At 40.9% G+C, this 20,915-nt stretch overlaps 1 protein-coding gene across 1 annotated transcript; it reads right to left on the reverse strand.

Annotated features, from left to right (window-relative positions):
• Positions 1–2,801: 2,801 nt before the first annotated feature.
• On the reverse strand, positions 2,802–20,845 carry ccdc18 (coiled-coil domain containing 18). The gene is made up of 25 exons (XM_061043427.1): positions 20,344–20,845; positions 20,172–20,262; positions 19,202–19,357; positions 18,866–18,972; positions 18,426–18,554; positions 18,101–18,197; positions 17,877–17,998; positions 17,464–17,743; positions 17,146–17,233; positions 16,518–16,735; positions 16,057–16,167; positions 15,771–15,902; positions 15,375–15,509; positions 15,157–15,234; positions 14,941–15,057; positions 14,661–14,828; positions 11,545–11,687; positions 10,555–10,718; positions 10,227–10,440; positions 9,106–9,205; positions 8,840–8,965; positions 7,093–7,233; positions 6,630–6,767; positions 5,151–5,594; positions 2,802–4,577 (listed from the first exon to the last, which is right to left on the reverse strand). Exons 1-25 carry the CDS (start codon positions 20,433–20,435, stop codon positions 3,828–3,830), a joined length of 4,341 nt encoding a protein of 1,446 aa, XP_060899410.1. The 5' UTR covers positions 20,436–20,845; the 3' UTR covers positions 2,802–3,827.
• Between the last annotated feature and the right edge of the window lie 70 nt (positions 20,846–20,915).

A 20,915-nucleotide genomic window follows, 5' to 3' on the forward strand; every position in this document is an offset into this window, starting at 1 on the left:
TTCATGAGAGTTTAAGAGCTGGCTGCTGATAGAAACGAATGCTGTCTGTCTCCTGTAGAAACACACACACACACACACACACACACACCCATATACCCCTTTATAGCACAAACACACACAAACACAGAGAAAGCCTCCTACAACCATTGTAAGAGGCTAATGTAAATATGAACAGCCCCCTCATATGCAGACAGGAAATCTCTCACTGTGACATTTACACATCCAACAGGCCCACAGATGGTCTGCCTGCTAAAGCAAACACTTTATATGTTCTACAAAAACAGAGAAAACAATGCAGCTGGGCTAATTATTGGAATAAGACTTATTTTTTCAATGTTTAGCTATTTTCATGTGTGATAATTAAGTCGTCTTTTTCAAGGTCATTAGTCTGATTACTTAAAAGTAGAACCCGACCGATATAAAATTTTCCAGGTCGATACCGATATGAGGAAGAGAATAAATCTGATGCCGATATATTGACCGATATCTTCTTTAGATGTACCTTCGATCTTTAGAGGTAGCACAACCGCAAACACTTGTGGAAACGATCAACAGTATAACAGGGGTGCAAACTCATCAGGGATGAAAAAGGTGACATGGATCCAAACCTCCTAGGGGGGTCTGGGGGCAAGATTTTTTTTAAATATCAGCTTTAAAATGTGAATTTACAGACGATTTTAGCAATCAGACTAAAGAAGCAAACAATAAGAAAAACACAATTGCTTGTTGATATCTATGTTCTGTTTTAACTTTTTGATAAAGCTTCAGTGAAACATGAAGAACACATGCTCCTAACCTTGAGTGAGGGTTGAGAGTGAATTTGCAGAACAGGGCTTACGATGTTCTACTAAGGGCTGATGTGAAGGGCAGTCACTATGCAGGTAGCTCTCAGAGCAGAGTCTGAGAGAACATCATAATACAGTCATCAAGTATGACAATATTTTCTCTTCTATCATAAAATATGTAACATTATCAATATATGAACCTGATGTTTGATTCTCATTAAGTTTATATTCCCTCTCTTATTACATGTGTTGACCAGCTGTCACTTTAATGTTGCCTGAGATAATAATGAACCAGAAAGCTGGATGAAGTTACCTTCAGCTAGCACACATTCCTCTCAACATCTTTACCTATGGCTACCAAACAGTAAATATGATCAGACAGGATGTTTCACAGAAATCTTTCCACAGTGTTTTCACGGAAAAATAACGTTATGTAAATTAGCCATGTGCTGCACATTGACTCATTGAATCAGGTTTCATGCTTCTGGTCGGCGCGACGATATTGCGCAATCGCGAGAGGAGGGTCTGCGGAGGGTCTGAGGACCCAGCTGTGCACCTCCAAGGTTTTGTAACAACGCGGACGGGTTCGTGCCGACAGCGTTGTAATGATTGCAATGGCGTGTTGCGAGGTCGCGCTCTGACTGCAGTCAGTATGAAACGTCTCACCGGCTGCAAGAAGCTCGTGTCACAGATTTACCCCCTCCCCCCCTTCCTCCAAATATTTTTATTGCAGATCTAAATGAATCACACAAATGACCTATTTGGGATCCAAAACGGCGAATTTCGCCGAAAGGTGACAAGTTTGCACCCCTGGTATAATGAAGTCAAGACGGTCTCTTAACTGGAAAGTAAATGTGTATGTACGTGCATCACGGCTTGACACTGTGATAATACTTGTTGTAATCCATATAGCACACTCTGCTGCTGACAGCCAGAAAGAGAACTGCTGGTGTAAAATAATGAAACTCAAAGACATAAATCAAGTCATATCTGCGTAGATCCTCAATAAAATTAGCTGATAGAGATAGTCACTTGATACGCTTATGATATATATATATATATTATCGGCATTTATTATCGGCTGGCCGATTTATCGGTTAGCTCTTCTTAAAGCATGGTATGATGGGAAAACATGAATCAAATACTCTACTTTGATGTTAGCTTAGCCTATTATAATGTCTTCAAACTGTAACTAGCCTGGCTCTGACTAAAGATACAAATATACACCACGGGGAAACACTGTTGCTCAATAATAACCACTTTTATCTTGTTTGCTAAATCTTACAGAAACATACAGAAAGTGTCAGAGCTACAGTTCAATGTATTACAAAGGGTGTAAAGAACTATTTTTTTGGCCGAGAGTTGTAGCATCCTCGAGACTTTTAAATCCTGTGAGTTTAGCCATCAACCAGAGACCACTTTAGAGCTTCTGGTAGGCAGATTATGTTCCTGTTTGACAGAGCTGGGCCAGCTGTTGCCCCTCTTTTTTGTATGCTAAGCTAAGAAACGGCTCGCTGAAGCTCAAAATTGGGCTTATAATAATAATAAGAATACATCTTATTTATAAAGCGCTTTTCTGTTACTCAAAGACACTATCTATTAGTAATAAGAAAGAGATTATATTGAATATATTGAAGGGGTATTGATCTTACTGCTCGTGATAAAAGTCAACTAAATAGGTTGGCTTTCTTCCATCTGCAAACCTGTGAGCTCATTCAAATAAATACACTTTGATGAGAAACATTTCTGATGTCCATGTTGTGTAATCAAACATGAGAGTGCCAAATCCACTCTAGCCAGCTTGAGTCTGCATTAGACTCAGCATGAACTCCACCAGGTCCTTAGCCAAGAACTCTTGTCCAGGAGCTGCCAGTTGTTCTGGTAACTGGAGCCCTCAGACTCCAGCAGCATGGGAACATTTAAACAGATGTTGGTGAAAGACGGGCTTTACAACTCTCTGGAGAATAACTAAGAAACTCAGTGGAAGACGAATGAAAACACAAAAAAGGGAAAAACTCTTGTCTGAAAAAAACAATTTATTCACTTAGCTTATTTAAAATGTGTGAAATATAAATATCAGTAAAATACAACTTAGAAAGTACATGCTACATTTATACTGTAAAGCTAACATCCTCATAGTCTGCATAGTGGTTTTAATTTGACTGATCATTTATCTTTTTCCCTGATGGAAAACATTAAGCTTGATTTCAGTCGCAACCAGAGGGACGGTATCTCATCTTCCTCTTTTCTCATAACATGCTGGACAAATCCACTTCATGTCTCCTTGACATCCCTCTAAAAACAGAAAAAGAAAACATGGATCAGTGATACAAAAAAAAACACATGACCAGAAACCCTGAGCTTCAAATATGTGTGTGCTTCATTCTGAATGTTATGAGGAACTTTATCGTGTTGATTTTGGTGTCCTCTTTGTAGAAATCAATACATCTGACCTCTTTCCTGGTGCTCTCCTGTAAATGTGTGTAAGTTTCTCTAATGAACAGTTTCATTCTGCCTCTTTTTTTAGCTGGCTAACGTTCCACTCTCTGTAAAAAGTTGCTGTGGAAATGTAAACAAAGGCTGTGTTGTGTTGTAAATCTCCTTGTGGTACACTGACCCAATGGCAGGCATTTTATGAAACTACACAGAAATAATCACTTCCTTCTTGGTGGAAGATTATGTTGTAAAATCCAAACAATATTCTTGAGTTAAATGTTGGTTTGACTTTGCTGAAGCTACATTTGAAAAAAAAAAATGTTAACAAGGATTGTTGTACATCAAAAACAGTGCAAAGACAATATAAGGTCATACAAAATGTATACAAACCATTTATGATTCCATAAACCTGAAGTTTTGTCTTAGGAGTATTTGTTTTGTACTCCTAACTCCATAACACAAACATTTAAATCAACAATATAAACTATGTGAAACAAGCTTTTTGGAGCTGAAACAAAAGCTTGTTCCACATTTCAGCTTGAAGTGACTGAAAGAAACAATTTTCTGAGTAGTTTCAGATGAAGTTCCTCTAAAATTCTAACAATTTCACATATGAGAGAGTAGTGTGGTTACCTGTAGTGTACAGCTCTGTGAAAGCAGAGGACGAGCAGTGGATGAGCTCCACAAAGTGAGGTCCTCCTGCATTGCTAACGTTTCATTTACAAACTTCATCATTCCCGTCAGATGACTCTTGTTCTCCTCCTCGGGCACCAGAGTGGTCACAGACTCCCTCCTCGACTCACTTGTCGGCTCCTCGTCTTCCTCCTGCAGGCCTCTGTCGTCGTGCCTGTCCAGCATGTATGTGAGCGGATTAAAGGAGAGGTCAGGGGTGGCTGTGGCTTCTGCAGCACTGAGGCCCTGCCAGCTGTGGTCCACTGTGTCTGTGGAGAAAGAGGAGGCAGAGGGGGAGGTGGACTCCAATGGCTGTTTGCTTAACTCCCTCAGTGTGGCCTTCAGGCTCAGGGGGAAATCCAGAGAGGAGTCGATGCTGCTCCTCTGCAACCAATCACAAGTTTGATTTGACAAAAAAGGGGCTGAGAAGGGCTGTGTGTGAGGAAGGGGCGATAAGCAAGTTCTTTGTGGTGTTGGGGAGAACAGGGGAGCTGAGAGAGGGTTGTTAGAAGTCATGGCAGTTGTCTGTGACATTCTGGGTGAGGATTGAGGGGAGTGAGGAGAGGAGGAGCCCTGTGAGGAGTACATAGCAGGGAGGCAGAGAGAGTGATTGAACAGATTCTGGCGGTCTGCAGCTCTCTCCAGGCTGGAGAGTCGGGCTTGGAGACGTGTCACCTCAGACTCCTGCAGGAAGACAAGGACACACACAAAGACTTTACTCGCCTAGGTGTATGAACCAAGGTATATTTGTCATTTTAACTTTTTATATACTTTATATTCATATTTTTTATATACGAGAACAACACAATCCATTAGTTGACAGTCTCCTCTCACTCTTCTGAAATGAAATGATGGGTTAAAAAAAAAAAGGAGGGAAACAAGTTGTTAAATGTTTATATAACAAACTGCTGACAATGAAGTCACCACTGCACAAACTTACAGAGAGAAACAGAAAGAGAAGGGACAGGGCAAGACTAGGAGACAAGATGTAAAGGTGTGCATAAAAAAGGGAAAGACTTGAGCATGGTGAGCGGTAGTTTTTGAATGCTAATATAATATGGATAAGTAAGTACAATTCAAATGGGGAAATGAATAAAAAATGTTACCTAAGATAGAGTCATGCTATCTTTGAAATATTTTGAGGTAAATATAAGACCACCCAAAGCCCCCATTCAATCTTTAAGAAACACAGAATATCAACAAAAACCCTTGAAATGCAACTTCTTCTACACTCAAAAGGACTCTAAAAGACTTTACCTTGATGAGCAGAGACTCACTGGAGGTCTCCATTTTCTTCTCAGAGGCCCAGAGCTGGTCCTGCAGCGCGGCTGTCTGGACTCTAGCTTGATTTAACTGCACGCTGAGCTGCTCCAGCTGGCCGTGGAGGTGACTGTTCTGGGCTCTGGACTGCTCGTACAGGATTCTGGTTTGCTCGAGCTGGGTTTTACTCTGCAGGAGTTCAGCCTGAGTCTGGTCTCCCTGCGCTTGGAGGTGAATGACGTGGCTGCGTGTGCGATCCAGCTCAGTCTCAGTTCGATCAACTTTGATTTTGGTCTGCTCACACTCGGCCTTGACTTGCTCAAGCTGGTTCTGGCTCTGCTGAAGTTTAGCCGCGAGCTGCTCCTGGGAGGAGCGCATGGTGGAGGACATCTGCTCAGAGACCTTCAGGAGCTGACCTCGAGTCTGCTGCACCGACTCCAGCTGGGGGGGGGGGGGGGGGGGGCAGACAGAGTTTGTTATGATATACCATATGATATAATGAAAGGTAAGGTTGGAACTAAAGTTGTAGCAGCACAAGAGAGATCAAGAGCAGGAATCAAGATTTCATGGTCAGTCTGTGGAAGAAATGAAGAAATAAGAAGAAAAACTGAAGTTGGACAAAAAGAGGAACTCCCACAGGTTGTTGACGTCTATACACACTTTCTTTATGAGATTCTTATAGGGAAGCACAGGAACAATTGTGCCAGAGGAAGTATCTGCTGAACAAGTGGTGACACGTGATTGTAATTTAAAATAAGGAGTTAGACATAGTATTATAACATCATACTGAATAGTGTGATATAATTATCAAATACAAATAGCGTTATTTAAAAATGTTTAAATGGTGTGCTTAATAGATTTCTGACGCGAAATGTGACGCACGTCTTCACCTTATGATTGCTCACAGTGGAACTTACACCATGAATGAGGGTTACATGAACAGAGTTGGCCGAAGAAGAAGTTGACAGCGAGATAAAAGAAGAAGAAGAAGAAGACAGCGGGACAAAAGAAGAAGTTGACAGCGAGATAAAAGAAGAAGACAACGAAATAAAAGAAGAAGAAGAAGACAGCGGGATAATGTCGGAGAGCAGTGAATATAAGTTAAAGGATGAAGCGTGCTGACAGATCGCTGTGAATACATTATTACTGCACTTTCCTTTTTAGATATTGTGATAATGATTATTGCATGATTTCTTGCAATATATTCTTTATAGCAGAGACCCTGTGTTTTGACACTCTGGTTACCGGGGGCCATGTATCCTATATCATATCCTAACATGAGTTACCCTGCAAATTCCACCCCGAATGAAATTCCAAGGTTTTAACAAAGATCCTGAACTGATCAAAGGCTCAGTAGAGTTTTGCTGTACAGCATCAGTATCCCTCTTTGATAACATTTTATTAATAAAAACACCCTTAAAGGCCTTTTGATGAACATGTGTATAGAATTAGACGGAGGAGGTGAAGCTGCAGTACCTCCTTGTTGTGCCTCTCCCTCTCCACCTCCAGCTCCACCTCCAAAGAGGTGATGGTGTTCCGCAGATCGGCCTCCAACTGCAGCCAGCGAGCCTCCTTCAGAGCCAGCTCCTCCTCCACGCTACTCAGCTGGACCTCCTGCCAACACACACAAGCCGGACATACAGTCACACATGGCAAAGATCCACATCTTAACACGTCATTAAAGCTTTTATTTACCCTCATTTCCTCTTGTTTCTAGTAGAAACTATCTCATCCAGGACAAAATGGCTTTTTCTTGAAACAAGTCATGGTAGTGTATTACATGAAGAAAACTAAATTAGGATACTTTGAGATCGTTAACCCGCTAAATGTATTTTATTATCGATTAGACAACAAACTCAGTATATGCATTAGATCTTCTTTATTCCCCTATATTAAAGATTGAGTGATAAAATAATAATGAAATGTGCGTGGACTTCACCTTGTCTTTGTTCTGCAGCTTTGTGGCGTCTAGTTCTCTGCTTAAAGCCTCACAGACACATCGAGTCTCTTCAAGCTCCTGCAGTACGGTTTGAAGTTTCTGCTGACTTGTACTCAGCTGCTGAGTGAGCTGCTGGGACTCCTATCAACATACACACACACAAACATATGAACACACAAATATCAGCCCAGTGACTGGTTATTCACAGAATAACACACAGGAGTATGAAATCATTCATTCATTATTTTAACTTTGGAAAACAATCAACACATATATCGCGTAGTCTTACAACTTGTGAGCAAACTAGATGGGATATTATTCATTAGGGCTGGGAATCTTTGGGGGTCTCATGATTCGATTTTGGTTCTTGGGGTCACAATCCTAAAAAAATAAGAATCAATTTTTGGAAGTTATGAATCTATTTGAATTCTCGATTTTGACATAAATCGATTTTCCCCTCACCTCTATTATTCACTGTTCTATGAACAATTTGACAAATGTAATTTGGACACAGAATTGACAGTTGTCACTTTGTAAAGTTTCCTTTGAAAACAGACGGATGTTGAAGTCAGATCTACATGTATTTCAGTTGTCTCATATGCAAGGCTGAAATACGAACGCCGTCTGCAGCTAAGTGTTTCTCTCATTCAAATCTTTCATTAAAGGAGGGGGAAGACACATCAAACAGGCATGTCTGCAGTTGTCATGGTGCTTTCAGGCGCTGTCTGCCAGATTGAACAAGCGCAATCAGGACAAAAAAGTTGGGGATCAGCTTGAGGCTCTGCTCTGACTGTGCCAGTGTATGCAGTCATATGACCAAATTTTAAACATGCCAGAAATTCATTGGAGCAGTCTGGAGTAGCAGATGAGACCATGATCAGGACTCATGCTCCTCGTGCACTGCAGGACACAGGACGCATCATTGGACTGAAATTCAGCCCACCTTTAAATCAGTCGTTTACTCAAAATTTGGTTCAGAATTGTCCTGAAATCGCCAATGTGTCCGTCTTCAGACTCAGGTCTTAGAGAAAATCTTTATAACATGGATTACAGAATCAGGACTTCCCTCTTTGATGAAAATGAATTTTGACAATAAGTGTCTTTGTTAGCAAAAATAAGGCTTGCATAATCAGTGCTAGCCTGTGCTGTTTGTTCCCCAGCTCCATTGCAGCTGAAACTTCCAGAGGCCATATTTCTTTGTCGCAGATAGTTTTATATCGAACTTTGGATTCAATGTAAATAGTTTGAATAAATTATATGAAAAATACATGTAAATTAAATTTTCCTTATTATATATTCAAAATAATTTAATTGAAAAAAGTTTCTTTTTTAAAAATACTGTTATCCATCCCGATTAAAGAAGATTCCTATTGGAATTGTAAGCTATGATAACACCGCTATGTGGATACAGGCCCACATAGATATGAGAGGAGAGTTCAGGTTCAAATATCAGCGACTCTGTGTATAATAATATCTTAAAGTTGCAATGCATTTACATTTATAGATAACTTGCATTAAATATATTCTTATAGATTATTTCTTTGTCAAAGGGATCAATGTATGAGCTTTAATTTCTAACGATTACTTTAGGGATAGAAAAATCTCAGCAGGACTTAATGCTGCTTGTTAATGTGTTTTCTCAGTTGTCTTCTTCTGGAAATTTCACCTCAGTCTACATTGACTCTCAGTAACCCATGTAAACATTTTGTCACAAGTTCAGCCTTCTTATTCTGTGACCGCTCCTGACCTTCAGGTTTCTGTCAGTGAACTCCCTCAACTCTCTCTCTCTGGCCTCCAGGCTCTGCTGCACAGCCTCCACCTTCTTCTCCATCTCCTGCTTGTGATCTCGGATGGCCACTTCCAGCTGGGCCAGCTGAGGACGACAGGATGGCCGGAGGGGGGGGGCAACATTACATTTAATAAAAGCAATAAAGATAGAGAGAATGCAGCAAAACATTTCCTGAGAGTTAAATGAAATAGAATGAAAAATATTTGTTGGTGTGTGTTTTGTACCAGCTGTGCTCGCTGTTGGAGCTCCCCCTGTCTTTCCTTCAGAGCATTGTCCATGTCTAAGACCTCGTTAGTTCTCTCCTCCAACTCCCTCTGGGTCTCACTGCGAAGCCCCACACACACACACACACACACACACACACACACACACACACACACAGACACATTATTTTACTGAATAGTTTGTAAAAAATGCACTAAATGAGTGACTTTAAGATCCAGCACTGGTAGACTGAGAGCTATAACGGTGTCTGATTGTTGCTTAATACAGGGATTATCATCAGAGGACTTTCTACAAGAGTTTATTGTTGAGCATTTTTAGATTGACCTTTGGGTTTGAGTATTTACAAGATGGCATTTCAGTACTTCATTGTGTGGAACAGGGCTTTTGACTGCAGCTTAGTTCTGTTATTACACCAGCAACGTTCTTTTTTTTTTTGAAAGGGCGTTTTCTGTATCAAGCATCTGCCTGTTCCTGCTGCTAATGACTGCACTCATTGTGATCTGACAGTCACTTTAAAGATAATCTGAAGGATCAGATTAATTAATAAGATTAAACATGTAGCAACCTGTCCCTTTGTTTTTTTGTAAAGGAAATGATTCACCCATGTCTGAGTCCATTTGTGTGCTTGACGTACGATATCTGCACAAAGTGTGTTTCACAGTTTTTATCTTTGTCAGTGGCATGTTTCAGATATATTACATCACAAACCAGAGCATATGTGTTAATCAGTCAGAACAACAACTTACATGACATGAGACATTACACAATATTCACCTACTATTGTACAAAATAAATAACTTAAAAATTATAAAAAGAAATTCACATTATTTCATAAATTCAAACAACAACAGATTGCATCAATTCATCAAAACAACGTAGAAAATTCATGTGAAAAAGGTAAACTATATAAAAAGCAATCAAGTAAGAGAGCTCAAGAGGGACACATGAACAATAGCAGGATGTATGACTGTGTTGGTGTGACTGTCGGTGTGTTTTTTAATACAAAGTTGGATGCAGCCACAGATGAGTCCCATACGGTCAGATCATCAGCTCATTGTTTCATTGTTTGGCTCGTCCCTGCGTGCAGAAATATATATTTCTTATGACAGAGTTTCCTCACCTAAGTTGAAAAGTCAGTTTCTCCACCGTCTCTTGCCGTTCGTCTGCGGTGGTTTGTGTTCTCTGCAGAACATCTCGGAGTGTCTGTAGCTGCTCCAGAGTGTCGGCCAACTCTCGACGCACGTCCTGAAGCTGTCGCCCCAGGACCTGGACCCGCTGAACGCTGTTGAGTCTGTCGGCATCACAGCGATGGAGCTTCTCCTCCAGATCCACCACTGGTTAAGATAAAAAATAAAGAAAAACAAGTTAGGAGCAAGTCCTTAAGTGAAGGAGCTCAAGGATTAAAAAATAAGAACGGTAACATGACTGAATTTGAAATTGGAACATACCGATTTCATTTTTTCTTTCAAGTTGGTTCGTCAAGTTTCGCAGGGTTTCCTCCATGCGGCTGATGTGAGACGTCTTCACAGCGATGTCCCTCCTCAGACGCTTCAGCTCTGACTCCTTGGACAGCAGCTCCCCTTGACACTCCTTCATCTCCGAGTTCAGATGGCTGCAGACAGCACACAGAGTGGAACACAAAAACAATAATCAGTACTCTTGTAAAGCATTTAAAGGTCTTAAATAAACAAAACAAATCGACTTTTCTTGATGCAATAGAGGGAAGATGTGCTACAGAAAGAGTAGAACACATTAAGCAGTGTACACATTGCATTAAACATGTGCATTTCCTCACCTTAATGTGAGCACGGCCCCCATTGTGGACTGGAAAATGAAATCCCTCCACAACTGTTGAAGTAGCCAAGCTGAGCTACACAAACGTGCCTTTTTATGGCACTAATAAATACGCAACATGCAGAGCTTTTAAAATGTCACAAACTGAACAGCAGCTCTGCAGAATGAATTAACTCTGAACACATCAGGCTTCAACCTCCCGGTCCCAAGGAAAGACCCATATTTATATATTCATGTCCAATGGGGTGTGAAGAAGGGAAGGGCTGCTTTATGCCTACAGACATATTGATGTGGTGTAATCATGAGACTGTCTCAATGTCTGTCTGTGGAGGCTGATTGCCCTTGCTGCAGGTCAATAACGGAAAGATACTTGCAAGAATGTTCCGTCACAAAATGCTCACAAAAGCTTCATACAAACGGCTGTAAATAGCTGCAGGACGATATTAGATAACATTAACTAAAAACAGATTTAAAAACATTTGGTTAAATTTTATTTTTAAATGATTTTATTATAGCACTGTCAGTGATTAATGTTGGTCCAAATGCATTTAGCCTTTTGAAAACTTAGTAAATATTTTGTATTATGTCTAGTTCGGAACAACAAGAGTGTAAAGTGTGTGTTGCTGTGTGTACAGATGTCCTACCTGACGGATTCAGAGAGTTGTGTGTTCTGCTGCTTCGTCTCCTGCAAGTCTTTGTCTCTCTCCTGCACCTCCTGCTCTCTGATCCTAACCTCCTCCTGCAGAGCGGCCCGGGCTCGTTCCAACTGCTGCTCCAGACTGGACACCTACAGACAGTCACCCAACACCAGTAGCATCCATCATTATTCATCTAGGACATCCATGGATCTCAGGGGAACCAAGCCATGGAAATTCACATGATCACAGCAAAATATGCTCGACAAATTGTCTTGTAGAGCAGATCTGATGGTTGCACGACAAGGCAAGTTCCACATCCCCGGGCTTTCTTATGCTTTAGCTGGTTATATTGATATCAACACCTGATACACTCTCAGTTCCTCTAATATATTTTTTATTTTACAACTTTTTTTCAAATGTTTTTTCCCCATGTCTTTATTTAGAGGAAGGACAGTGGATAGAGTCAGAAATCAGGAAGAGAGAGAGAGAGAGAGAGAGAGAGAGAGAGAGTGGGGAAAGACAAGTGGGAAAGGAGCCAGGACTCGAATCAATGCCGCCTGCTTGGAGGACTACAGCCTCCTAACAAGGGCCGCGAGCACTAACCACGAGGCTAACAGCGCCCGCACTAAAAGCTTTTTAACATGATACACATCATTTTAACAGTTTAAGTCAAAAAGGAGTAGAAGGTCAAAAGCTTTTCCTAATGTATAACCTCACCTCATATTTTAAATATCTATGTCGAGGAATGTGGTGGTCCAGAGATCAAAAAGTGAAAGGACATTTCTCTGAAGTCAAATAAAAGCCAAAACTCGAGCCAAAACTATTACCTGGTCTCCTCTTGACCCTGGAAATGTAGGCTTCAACAGACCGGGCTAATCCTTTAATCTTGCCACCTAGTACAGTCCTCTGACCTCATTTCAAATCAATAATTAAAAGCTGACCTTTTCTTGATCATCTATTTCTTCAAGAAACTGATCCCCTGTTGTTTGCCCAGATCAGATCGTGTTAGCCTCTATGTTCAGCCCTACTCACTGAATGGTGTTTATTCTCCTCTGTTGGCTGTGAAGGACAGAAAGTTCAACCAGACCAAATGTGCTCAATCTCTAAAAAGATGTAATGATGCAGATTCATTACATCTGTCATACAGACAGTGTAGAGGAGTGAGTTAGGCCGTACGTACACTGTACAGGAGGTGCAGCAGTGTCATCTCACACGGTACGTGTTAAACCAGGATGGGACATCGATGATTGTCTTAAAAAGTTTCATTTGAAAACTTGAAGTCAGATCTATGTGTTTTTAAGTTACGTCATACACATGGCCCGAATACAAACACACTCACAAACTCAGTATCACCAACATCACAAGCTAAGTCGTAACAAATACTCTCCTGCAGCTGGAGGTCTGTAGATATTATCCTGTCAATGTTTATTTCATTCATATCTTTGGTAATAAAAGGAGGAAGATGCATCAAACGTGCTTGCCTGCTGTTGTCATGGTGCTTTGAGACGATGTCTGCCAGTTTGGGCAAGCACAATCAGGGAAAAGCTCTGAAGTTGGGAAACCGGGCTGTGGCTCGTTGGGAGCAGCAGATTGGTCCATGATCAACAAACGTGCCTCCCTGTACACTGCACGGCTCGGTCGAAATGAAACCCAACTTCGAAGTTAGTCGAGCAACTCAAACATGGAGTCAAAATTGGACTGACACCGCACAGCGGATGCCAGACTGTACAGCCACACTAGCTCATCTTCTACTCTCTTTGCGCTGCTGTTTGCTAAAACAAACAGTTTCAATAAACATGTTTAATGTTCGCTGTTAAGGTAAGATCTGTGGGGATTACACTGGATTTGTGACAGCTGTTAGAATAAACCAACTTGTCAGAATCAAACATTTCAGAAGAGATAAACTCAGTTAAACTGACATGCTTCTTAATGAAGGACCACTGATGAAGCTTTATCTGAAGTAAACAAAAACATCTCAGAACATCCCTCAGTCCACTCCAGTTATTACCAAACAGAATAAAAAATGACCGAGGGCAAGGAGGGGACAATGATCAAGTAGAAAACTTGAGTGAGTCTCAACTCTCTTATTCTCAGTCAGTCAGTCAGTCAGTCAGTCAGTCAATCAGACCACAAGCTGGCTATAGCACATTACTTGTTTTATGAATAGGAAAACGGGCTCCTGACTCCTCAACATTGTGACGACCCCTGACTGTCAGGGCTCCTCCTTGTATCTCTCCCCACTCAGGTTGCCTTCAGATAGAGAGGGGCGGAGCCACTTCATTTGATGTTGTGCAACTTGGCAGACAGGGCCTCAGTATTTAAGCTGGCATTCTCATTCTCTATCATTCTCTTGGAAATATTTTGTTTTGTCTTTGTTTTGCCTCCACAACATTACACACATTCACCATTGCAATCACCACTGACTGACCGATTGCACATTCTTTGATTAGGTGGATTTGACTTAGTTTTCGATAAATAATCTCTTAAATGACTTAAAACTATGTGGCCTCCCTGTTTGTCCAGCTCACTGAGCCGGGGTTGTGACAACATGTAGCTCTAAGTGACCAATAAGGGGCTGCAATTTAACTGTGAGGTAACTTGTTTGAGGAACTGAAAATATGTTTGTAACACTGCATGCACCACTGAAGCGCAACATAGACCAAAATATAATGCGTTAACATTGTTCCCAAGCCATGGCCATGTGGTGTAAAGGACCCTCAGGCTTTGAATCGAGGTTTGAAAGACATTTACTACCTTGGTTTATCTGTATCTTATATGTTGTATTGTCTTAAATAATGTATAACTAATGTGTAAATACATCACTAACTTATACACATCGCAGACAAGAAGCAGATCTACAGCCTTATATATTCTGGTTTGATATTTTTTAGTTTGCCTTTTTGCTTTGGAAGACAAGCTTTTTGTTCTGAACAAAAATCATAATTGTCTTGTTGCAAAGTGAAATATTTGTATTTCTCTCTATTCACTACAGTAACTCAGCCTGTGGAGTTCTTCATGAAATTATAGTAGAAATATAAACACACATTCCTTTTTGTGCCACTAGATTTGATAGATAACTCAAAAACACTTAAATGTTGTCAGATCTTCATGAACTTGCCTACCTCAGTCTGCAGCTGGCTCTGACTCTCCTCCAGTTCAGAGATGTGAGCCGTGCTCTCAGCCAGCATGGTCTGCTGCTGCTGCAGAGAAAGCTGCAGCTGCAGGTTCTGTTCACTGGAGCTCTGACACTCTAGACTGGCTCTGTGGAGCTTCTCCTGCAGGGAGGAGACCTGAGGAGGGGGGGAGGGACAAGATCAGTTCAAGAGGAGGTTAAAAGACAGAAGTTCTTACGTTACATCTAGCAAACTGAGACGGTCTGTGTCATTGTATGTGGCAGTGCACCTTGTCCATGTTCTTGTGCAGATCACTCTCGTAGTTCTTCTTAACTTCCTCCGTCCGCTGCAGGTATACGCTCAGCTCCTCTCTGCACGCTGACAGAGACGACTGCAGCTCACAAACCTGATGTCCAAACAGAAGTGGTTATTGTGGAATTCACAATGTTTCTGTAGAGTTCAACTTCAGCCATTTGTCTTTGTGAAATCGTGTCTTTGTTCAAACCTTGGTAGCAGACTGAGCCTCTTGCTTTTTTAAACTCTGCAGAAACTCCTCGCTGAGTCTTTCTTCAACCTGCCTCTGCTGTAAACACATCACATCACATTTAGGACTGCAGGTGCATTATGAGGATTAATCATCATTGTCTGAAATGTTGATTATATTCTTCATCAACTGAAGAGAAGCTTATAGGGGGTCCTACACACTCTAATGTGTGTCCTGACCTGTGTAAGCTGGTCCAAGGAGCTCCGAAGTAGAAGAGCTGCTTTCTGAGCATCGTCTCGCTCCCTCTGGAGAGAACTCAGCTCCTGCTCCATCTCCAACACCCTAGACTGAGCCTCCTCCACAGACAACTGCAACTGCAGGAGAGACAGTACTGTTATTTAATGAAGGAAATATCTGATTTTCCTTTGATTTGGTTTGAATTATACAGAGTGTAAAACATTATCACAGCTTTCTTCTACATGATTGGTTAACCTAAATGATTGATGTATTTAACCTTTACTTAAACAGGCTAATAACCATTTGAGATCAATACCATTGGTTGGTTGAACTGATTAAAGTAGTAGCAGATTTAAACTGTAGAGTTTCACTGAAGCAAAGCTGTAGTTGTTGATCACCATTTCTATTCTGTGCTGTTGCTCGTTGAACTGTTGAGAGTGAGACTTTTTGCACTTATCCAAAGACTGCTGGTACTCCTTTTGCTTTTTGTTCATTAGTGACTGGTAATGCTGAAGGGTGCTGCTTTTCTCCTGGAATAAGAAAAAGCAAAAGTGTTTTTTTTTTTAATGTTTTGCAAGCAACAAGTAGCAAACATGCTCATAATGACAGCAAAATGTCAATATGAGTCAATGAAAGAAAAAGGACAAATATCTGGACAACACCATGAGGGTGCATGTGTTGTACCTGCAGCTGGTTCTCCAGCTCAGTGTTGGTCAGTGCAGCCTGGCTGTAGGCCGAGGTTTTCTCCTGTAACTGTTTCTCCAGTGCAGCTGCACGAGCACTTTTTCTTTTTAACTGAAGGGAAACAGAGGACAAAAAACTGAAATCTGTAAGAAGAAAAATAACGCTCTGCAGCTTGATGAAGTATAACTGAAACATCATAATGAACATTCATTAAAAATGACAGTAAACATCCCACCTCAGATGGCTGAAAAGGTTTTGAAATCATGAAATAATCATAAATAAGTAACAAAGTTATCAGAGCTCTAAATAAAAAAACTTTTCATTTAAGTTGTAATACATCATTTAATATTAAGAAGGATGCAAACACAGATGACATGTTCATCTTTAGGCAGAACATTTTGATTTGAAAGAATTAAAATAATGAAAAAAGTGTATGATGGAAGAGAAGAGAAGACTGTCACCTCTTTCTCGGTGTCTGTGGCTTGGCTGACTTTGTCCAGCAGCTCCGTGTGGAGGCTCTGGTAGTGGGAGGCTCTCTGGGCCATGGAGCTCTGCAGGGTGGAGATCTCCTCCTGAGCCCTGCTCAGACGCTCTTGAAGCCGATCCACCAGGTTGTTCTGTTTGTTCCGCTCGGCTTCTATCGACTGCAGCGCTCGAAGCAGCTGCTGGTAACCTTCACCTGCAAGGATTGAGCAACATAACCAGAATCATATGAATCATATGAGGTAGATGATGCTCATGTCTGTGATTTCCTATTTATTATTTACTATACGACCACATTGCATAAAGCTTGTTTTAGGTTCAAAACCTTCTCTACCTCATGGACCAAAATATATATACACACACCTAAAATGAAAAACAATGATTCAGAATAGGTCCCTCCTGCTAGCTATTTCAAGTTTTAGTAATCCAAAAGGTTCTCCTATAAAGACGAATCTGAGTAGAAAAGAAGTGTATGGAAATAATTCAAATGGAAAAAGTCGGAGATGTAGAATCTTCTGGTGTATAAAACAAGAGCATCTGAATTGAAAATAATAAAGGCTTACATTTGTTTTAACACCAAAGTATACATGAGGTTTGTCTATATACCCGGCTTCAGCTTCAGCAGGTGTGCAGTTCCTGTGAAATCCATTGGAGGCAACATGCAGGGCCTGATGCACAGCTGCCCCACAGCAACCTGAAAGTACAAAATAAATGACATCGGCAAAGACGTCACACCTTCCACAAGATCAGTGAGAAAAAACACAACCTGTTCTGGACAGTTAATGTGGACCCAAACACAGTTTTAGGAAAACAAGTAAACTGTTCTTGTCATATTCCCTTGGGTTAAACTTTGTGGGATGCTTAAAAAAATCATGTGATGCGGGAACAAAAACGACAGTGTTATTGTGTGTATACATTCTTCACCTCTCGGAGGTGCAGCAGGGCCAGTGCTGCCTCAAGGCTGGCAAGCTCCGCCTGGCTCTGCTGAGCCTCCCTGTGGCTTTGGGTCACCCTGTGCTCCTGAGTGTGGGTCAGAGTCTGCAACTCTTCCAGCTGCTTTCGCAGAGAGGCCAGCTCCCTGCACTCTGCTCCCTGCTCCTTAAGCCTCCCTTCCAGGTATAAGGCCTTTCGTCCGGCCTCCTCCAGCTGAGCTTTAAAGCCAGCAGCCACAGACTCAGCCTGCCTTACGCCTTCCTGCAGCCGACTGGGAAGCAGGCAAGATTGGGATAAAAATGTGTAAACCAGAAAATCAGAGCTATACTTCTGAAATACTCCAATAATTTCTACACACACACAAAAAAAGCAATGACATGGGACTATAAATCTCAGATGTGTACCTTATTGTTTGGTTCTGCTCAACCTTTTCTCTCTCCCACACGGCGCACTTCATTTCCAACTCCTCTTTTTCTCTGTCACACTCGATTAGACTCTCTTTGAGTTTACCCTCACTCTCCATCACCTTTAAAACAGATAAAAACACAGTTTTGGCTTCAGCATGCAACTAAAAACAAAAAAATAGATTTACTTAAATCATTTAATGATTTAATATAATCAAATGTACCATATTAAGTTTAATGGAAATGGTGGCCTTATAATCTTTGAATGCTTCTTTGAGTTTCTCAGCATTTTGAAGTGCTTGGTTCCTTTGTTGCTCAGCCCTGTAGGCAAACAAAAATAATAACTCCATCATTTTATCACATTAAATTTGACTCTGAATATCTGTTCATATTTCAACTCCAGGTTTAAGTCAATATATGTAATTAGTTTGACAAAAAATGCAAATGGTGTTGATGCTGTTACCCAAAACACAACCATATCTGTTTACACTTTAAAAACCAGATGGATTAAAACTGTGTGAAGTATCAAAGCCCAGATAGGCGTGTCACCGTTTGCCCAGTGCTGCTGTGTTGACTAGCTCTTCTCTGAGTGTACTGAGCTCCTCGGTGAGATTCGCCACCACAATGTCACTGTGAGCAGCTGCTTCCTGGCTACAGTCTGCCTTCAGCTCTGCTGCCCTGGGAAACAGACACAACAGGTGTTGTAAACATTACAGCAAGTTAAACTGGTGGCCAAAATGTAAAAGCGTGAAGAGAAAAGCAAAAGGCATTTCATTCAAAAGCCAGAATCAATCCTAGCCCAGAACAACAAGCACAATAACTTAAGACTAAATGACATTTTAGTACCATGACTGGTTATAAAAAACAGCACATTCCATAATATTCACACCAATGTACTATGCAATGTCACAATATGCGTGTCACTACCGTTCAGCAATTACATAAATAGAGATATAAAAGCAGAAGAATAATTTGATGTCCGTGGTTACTTTAGATCTTTGGCTTGAGCCTCCACTTCTGCTTGAAGATGACAAATCTGTTCACTCATGACTGCTACATTGTTTTTAACTCCCATCCTGGAGCTCCTCAGGTCAGCCTAAAGATGGAAAAAACACACAGAGCCATGTGTCACACAAAGTTTCTGCTTACATAACAAGATTTCTATTTGTACTCTCTTTGGTGTAGCTTACCATTTCAAGTGGGAAAAAAAAGGATTTTGCCAATGGCTCAACAAAATACTTCAAGAACACACACTCATTTGAAGCACACAAAAACAAAGCACAAGAGTGAGTGTCTAAAGCGTGTGTTGTGGATGGTTTAAATACCTGTGACTTGAAGGAGGACAATTCATACTGCACCGCATCGAGGTCACTGATGAGCTGCTCATTCTGTAGGCTCAGACAAGCGTTCTCCTGACGCAGATAGCCCGACTTCTTCCGTGCAGTAAAAGACTCCATCTCTACTGGCCTGGCTGAGGCTGACTGATAAGTGAAGGATGAACACAGGTGTGAACAAAAGGAGGTTTGAGAGGAGATTACAACACTGTTTACTATTTACTATAATGGAATCCAGGCCATGTTTATTCTACAATTCTACAATTCACTTAGCAGACGCTTTTATCCAAAGCGACGTACATCAGAGAGTAAGTACAACACAAGCAAGGATCTAGAAAAAAGGGAACAATGTCAGTAAGAGCAAACGATCAGCTTTGAGTCTGATTGGACACACAGGTGCTAACAGGAAGTGACCAGAGGCAAAGCACAACATTGAGGGCAGTTCTTGAGAGCTCTAATCAGTATAGAAACCATCTTATAAGTCATCGTTATCAAACAAAAACAATCGTCACAACCATCATCATCATCAATGATATCGAAACCATCATCATTAAGTTAGTAGGTATTCATTCAAATTTATTGTTGATGATTATTGTATAAATGGTCTTTATAACATTTACAGCTTACTTTGAAATAGAGGGGCATGCATCATATCTGATTTCCTAATAAAAAATAGCCAATACTGCACAGACCACATTTACATTCTTAGCCTGACCTTTATAATATTCAATCATGTATCGCTACTAAATCCATTGAGAACCAATGTAGTTTGAAGTGAACTTCAAAGTTTGATGAATCCATACACTCTCTTTTTGGGGTAAGGAAAAAGCATGTTTTCTACACACAACAAAACAACAACATACAATGCAGAATGAATGAGAGGGTGATGTACAGTATATCTGACTGGTTGTCCTTTACTGTTATGACTCAATAAAAACACTTAAAGAAACGTGTTTCTTACCCCAGAGTTGCAGGAGGTTAAACTACAAAGAAGAGCATGTCTCTCCTGACCAACACAGCCTGACTGGGCTGGAGGATCATCAGCTGACTGACTACAGAGGATGTACCATACAGGGACTTTTAAAATATCAAGAACTGGTTTAGACTGGGTTCATGTTATTCACTTACTTTACCTCAGATTCTGGTCCAAACTGAGCCCCGTCAGTGTAAGCAGACTGCTTAGATTGTCCTCATCTTGGGTGAAACTGTTCTGGTTCTCTAACATTAGACTAGTTGTGTGTACATGTTGACTTCAACTAATATACCATCCTATCACCTTTTAGTTGCTCAAGCCACATTTCCCGCTTGTGTAAATGTCTGACAGGTATATCACCAACTAATAACTCATCATTATACCTTCAATTCGTAAAGGTTTTTTACTTCTAGTGCAAACGAACTAGCTAGCATAGCTACGTGTGTAAATGTAAACAAAGATGCTCGGTGCATCAACAGGTTATCGCTACTTCAGAGAACATGCCATCAAATAAACAACAGGTTACGTTTTGAATTGTGCACACAGTCTATCGTCTTGCCTTAGCCTTATTTAGTACCATAGACTTTAAATCTTAAGTTAAGTACCACTATGCAAAAACTTTCCAGTTCAATCAGTGTAGATGTAAGGAAGTAAAACGGTTTGTAAATTTTAGTCCCGCCCACGTTCTAACAACGCATGTCGTGATTGGCTGAGACGAAACGGTCTGTGACG

This window comes from Labrus mixtus, chromosome 8, assembly GCF_963584025.1.
Source record: "Labrus mixtus chromosome 8, fLabMix1.1, whole genome shotgun sequence".
NCBI lineage: Eukaryota > Metazoa > Chordata > Actinopteri > Labriformes > Labridae > Labrus > Labrus mixtus.

What these genes read in the sequence shown, in the direction of transcription:
- ccdc18 (XM_061043427.1), bottom strand. Translation starts at nt 20,435, where the DNA reads ATGTTAGAGAACCAGAACAGTTTCACCCAAGATGAGGACAATCTAAGC. An exon ending in CCCTGCTGCACCTCCGAGAG is followed by an intron (nt 17,234 to 17,463) that starts GTGAAGAATGTA and finishes TTGTACTTTCAG; the next exon opens with GTTGCTGTGGGGCAGCTGTG. An exon ending in TGAAAGAAAAAATGAAATCG is followed by an intron (nt 10,441 to 10,554) that starts GTATGTTCCAAT and finishes TATCTTAACCAG; the next exon opens with TGGTGGATCTGGAGGAGAAG.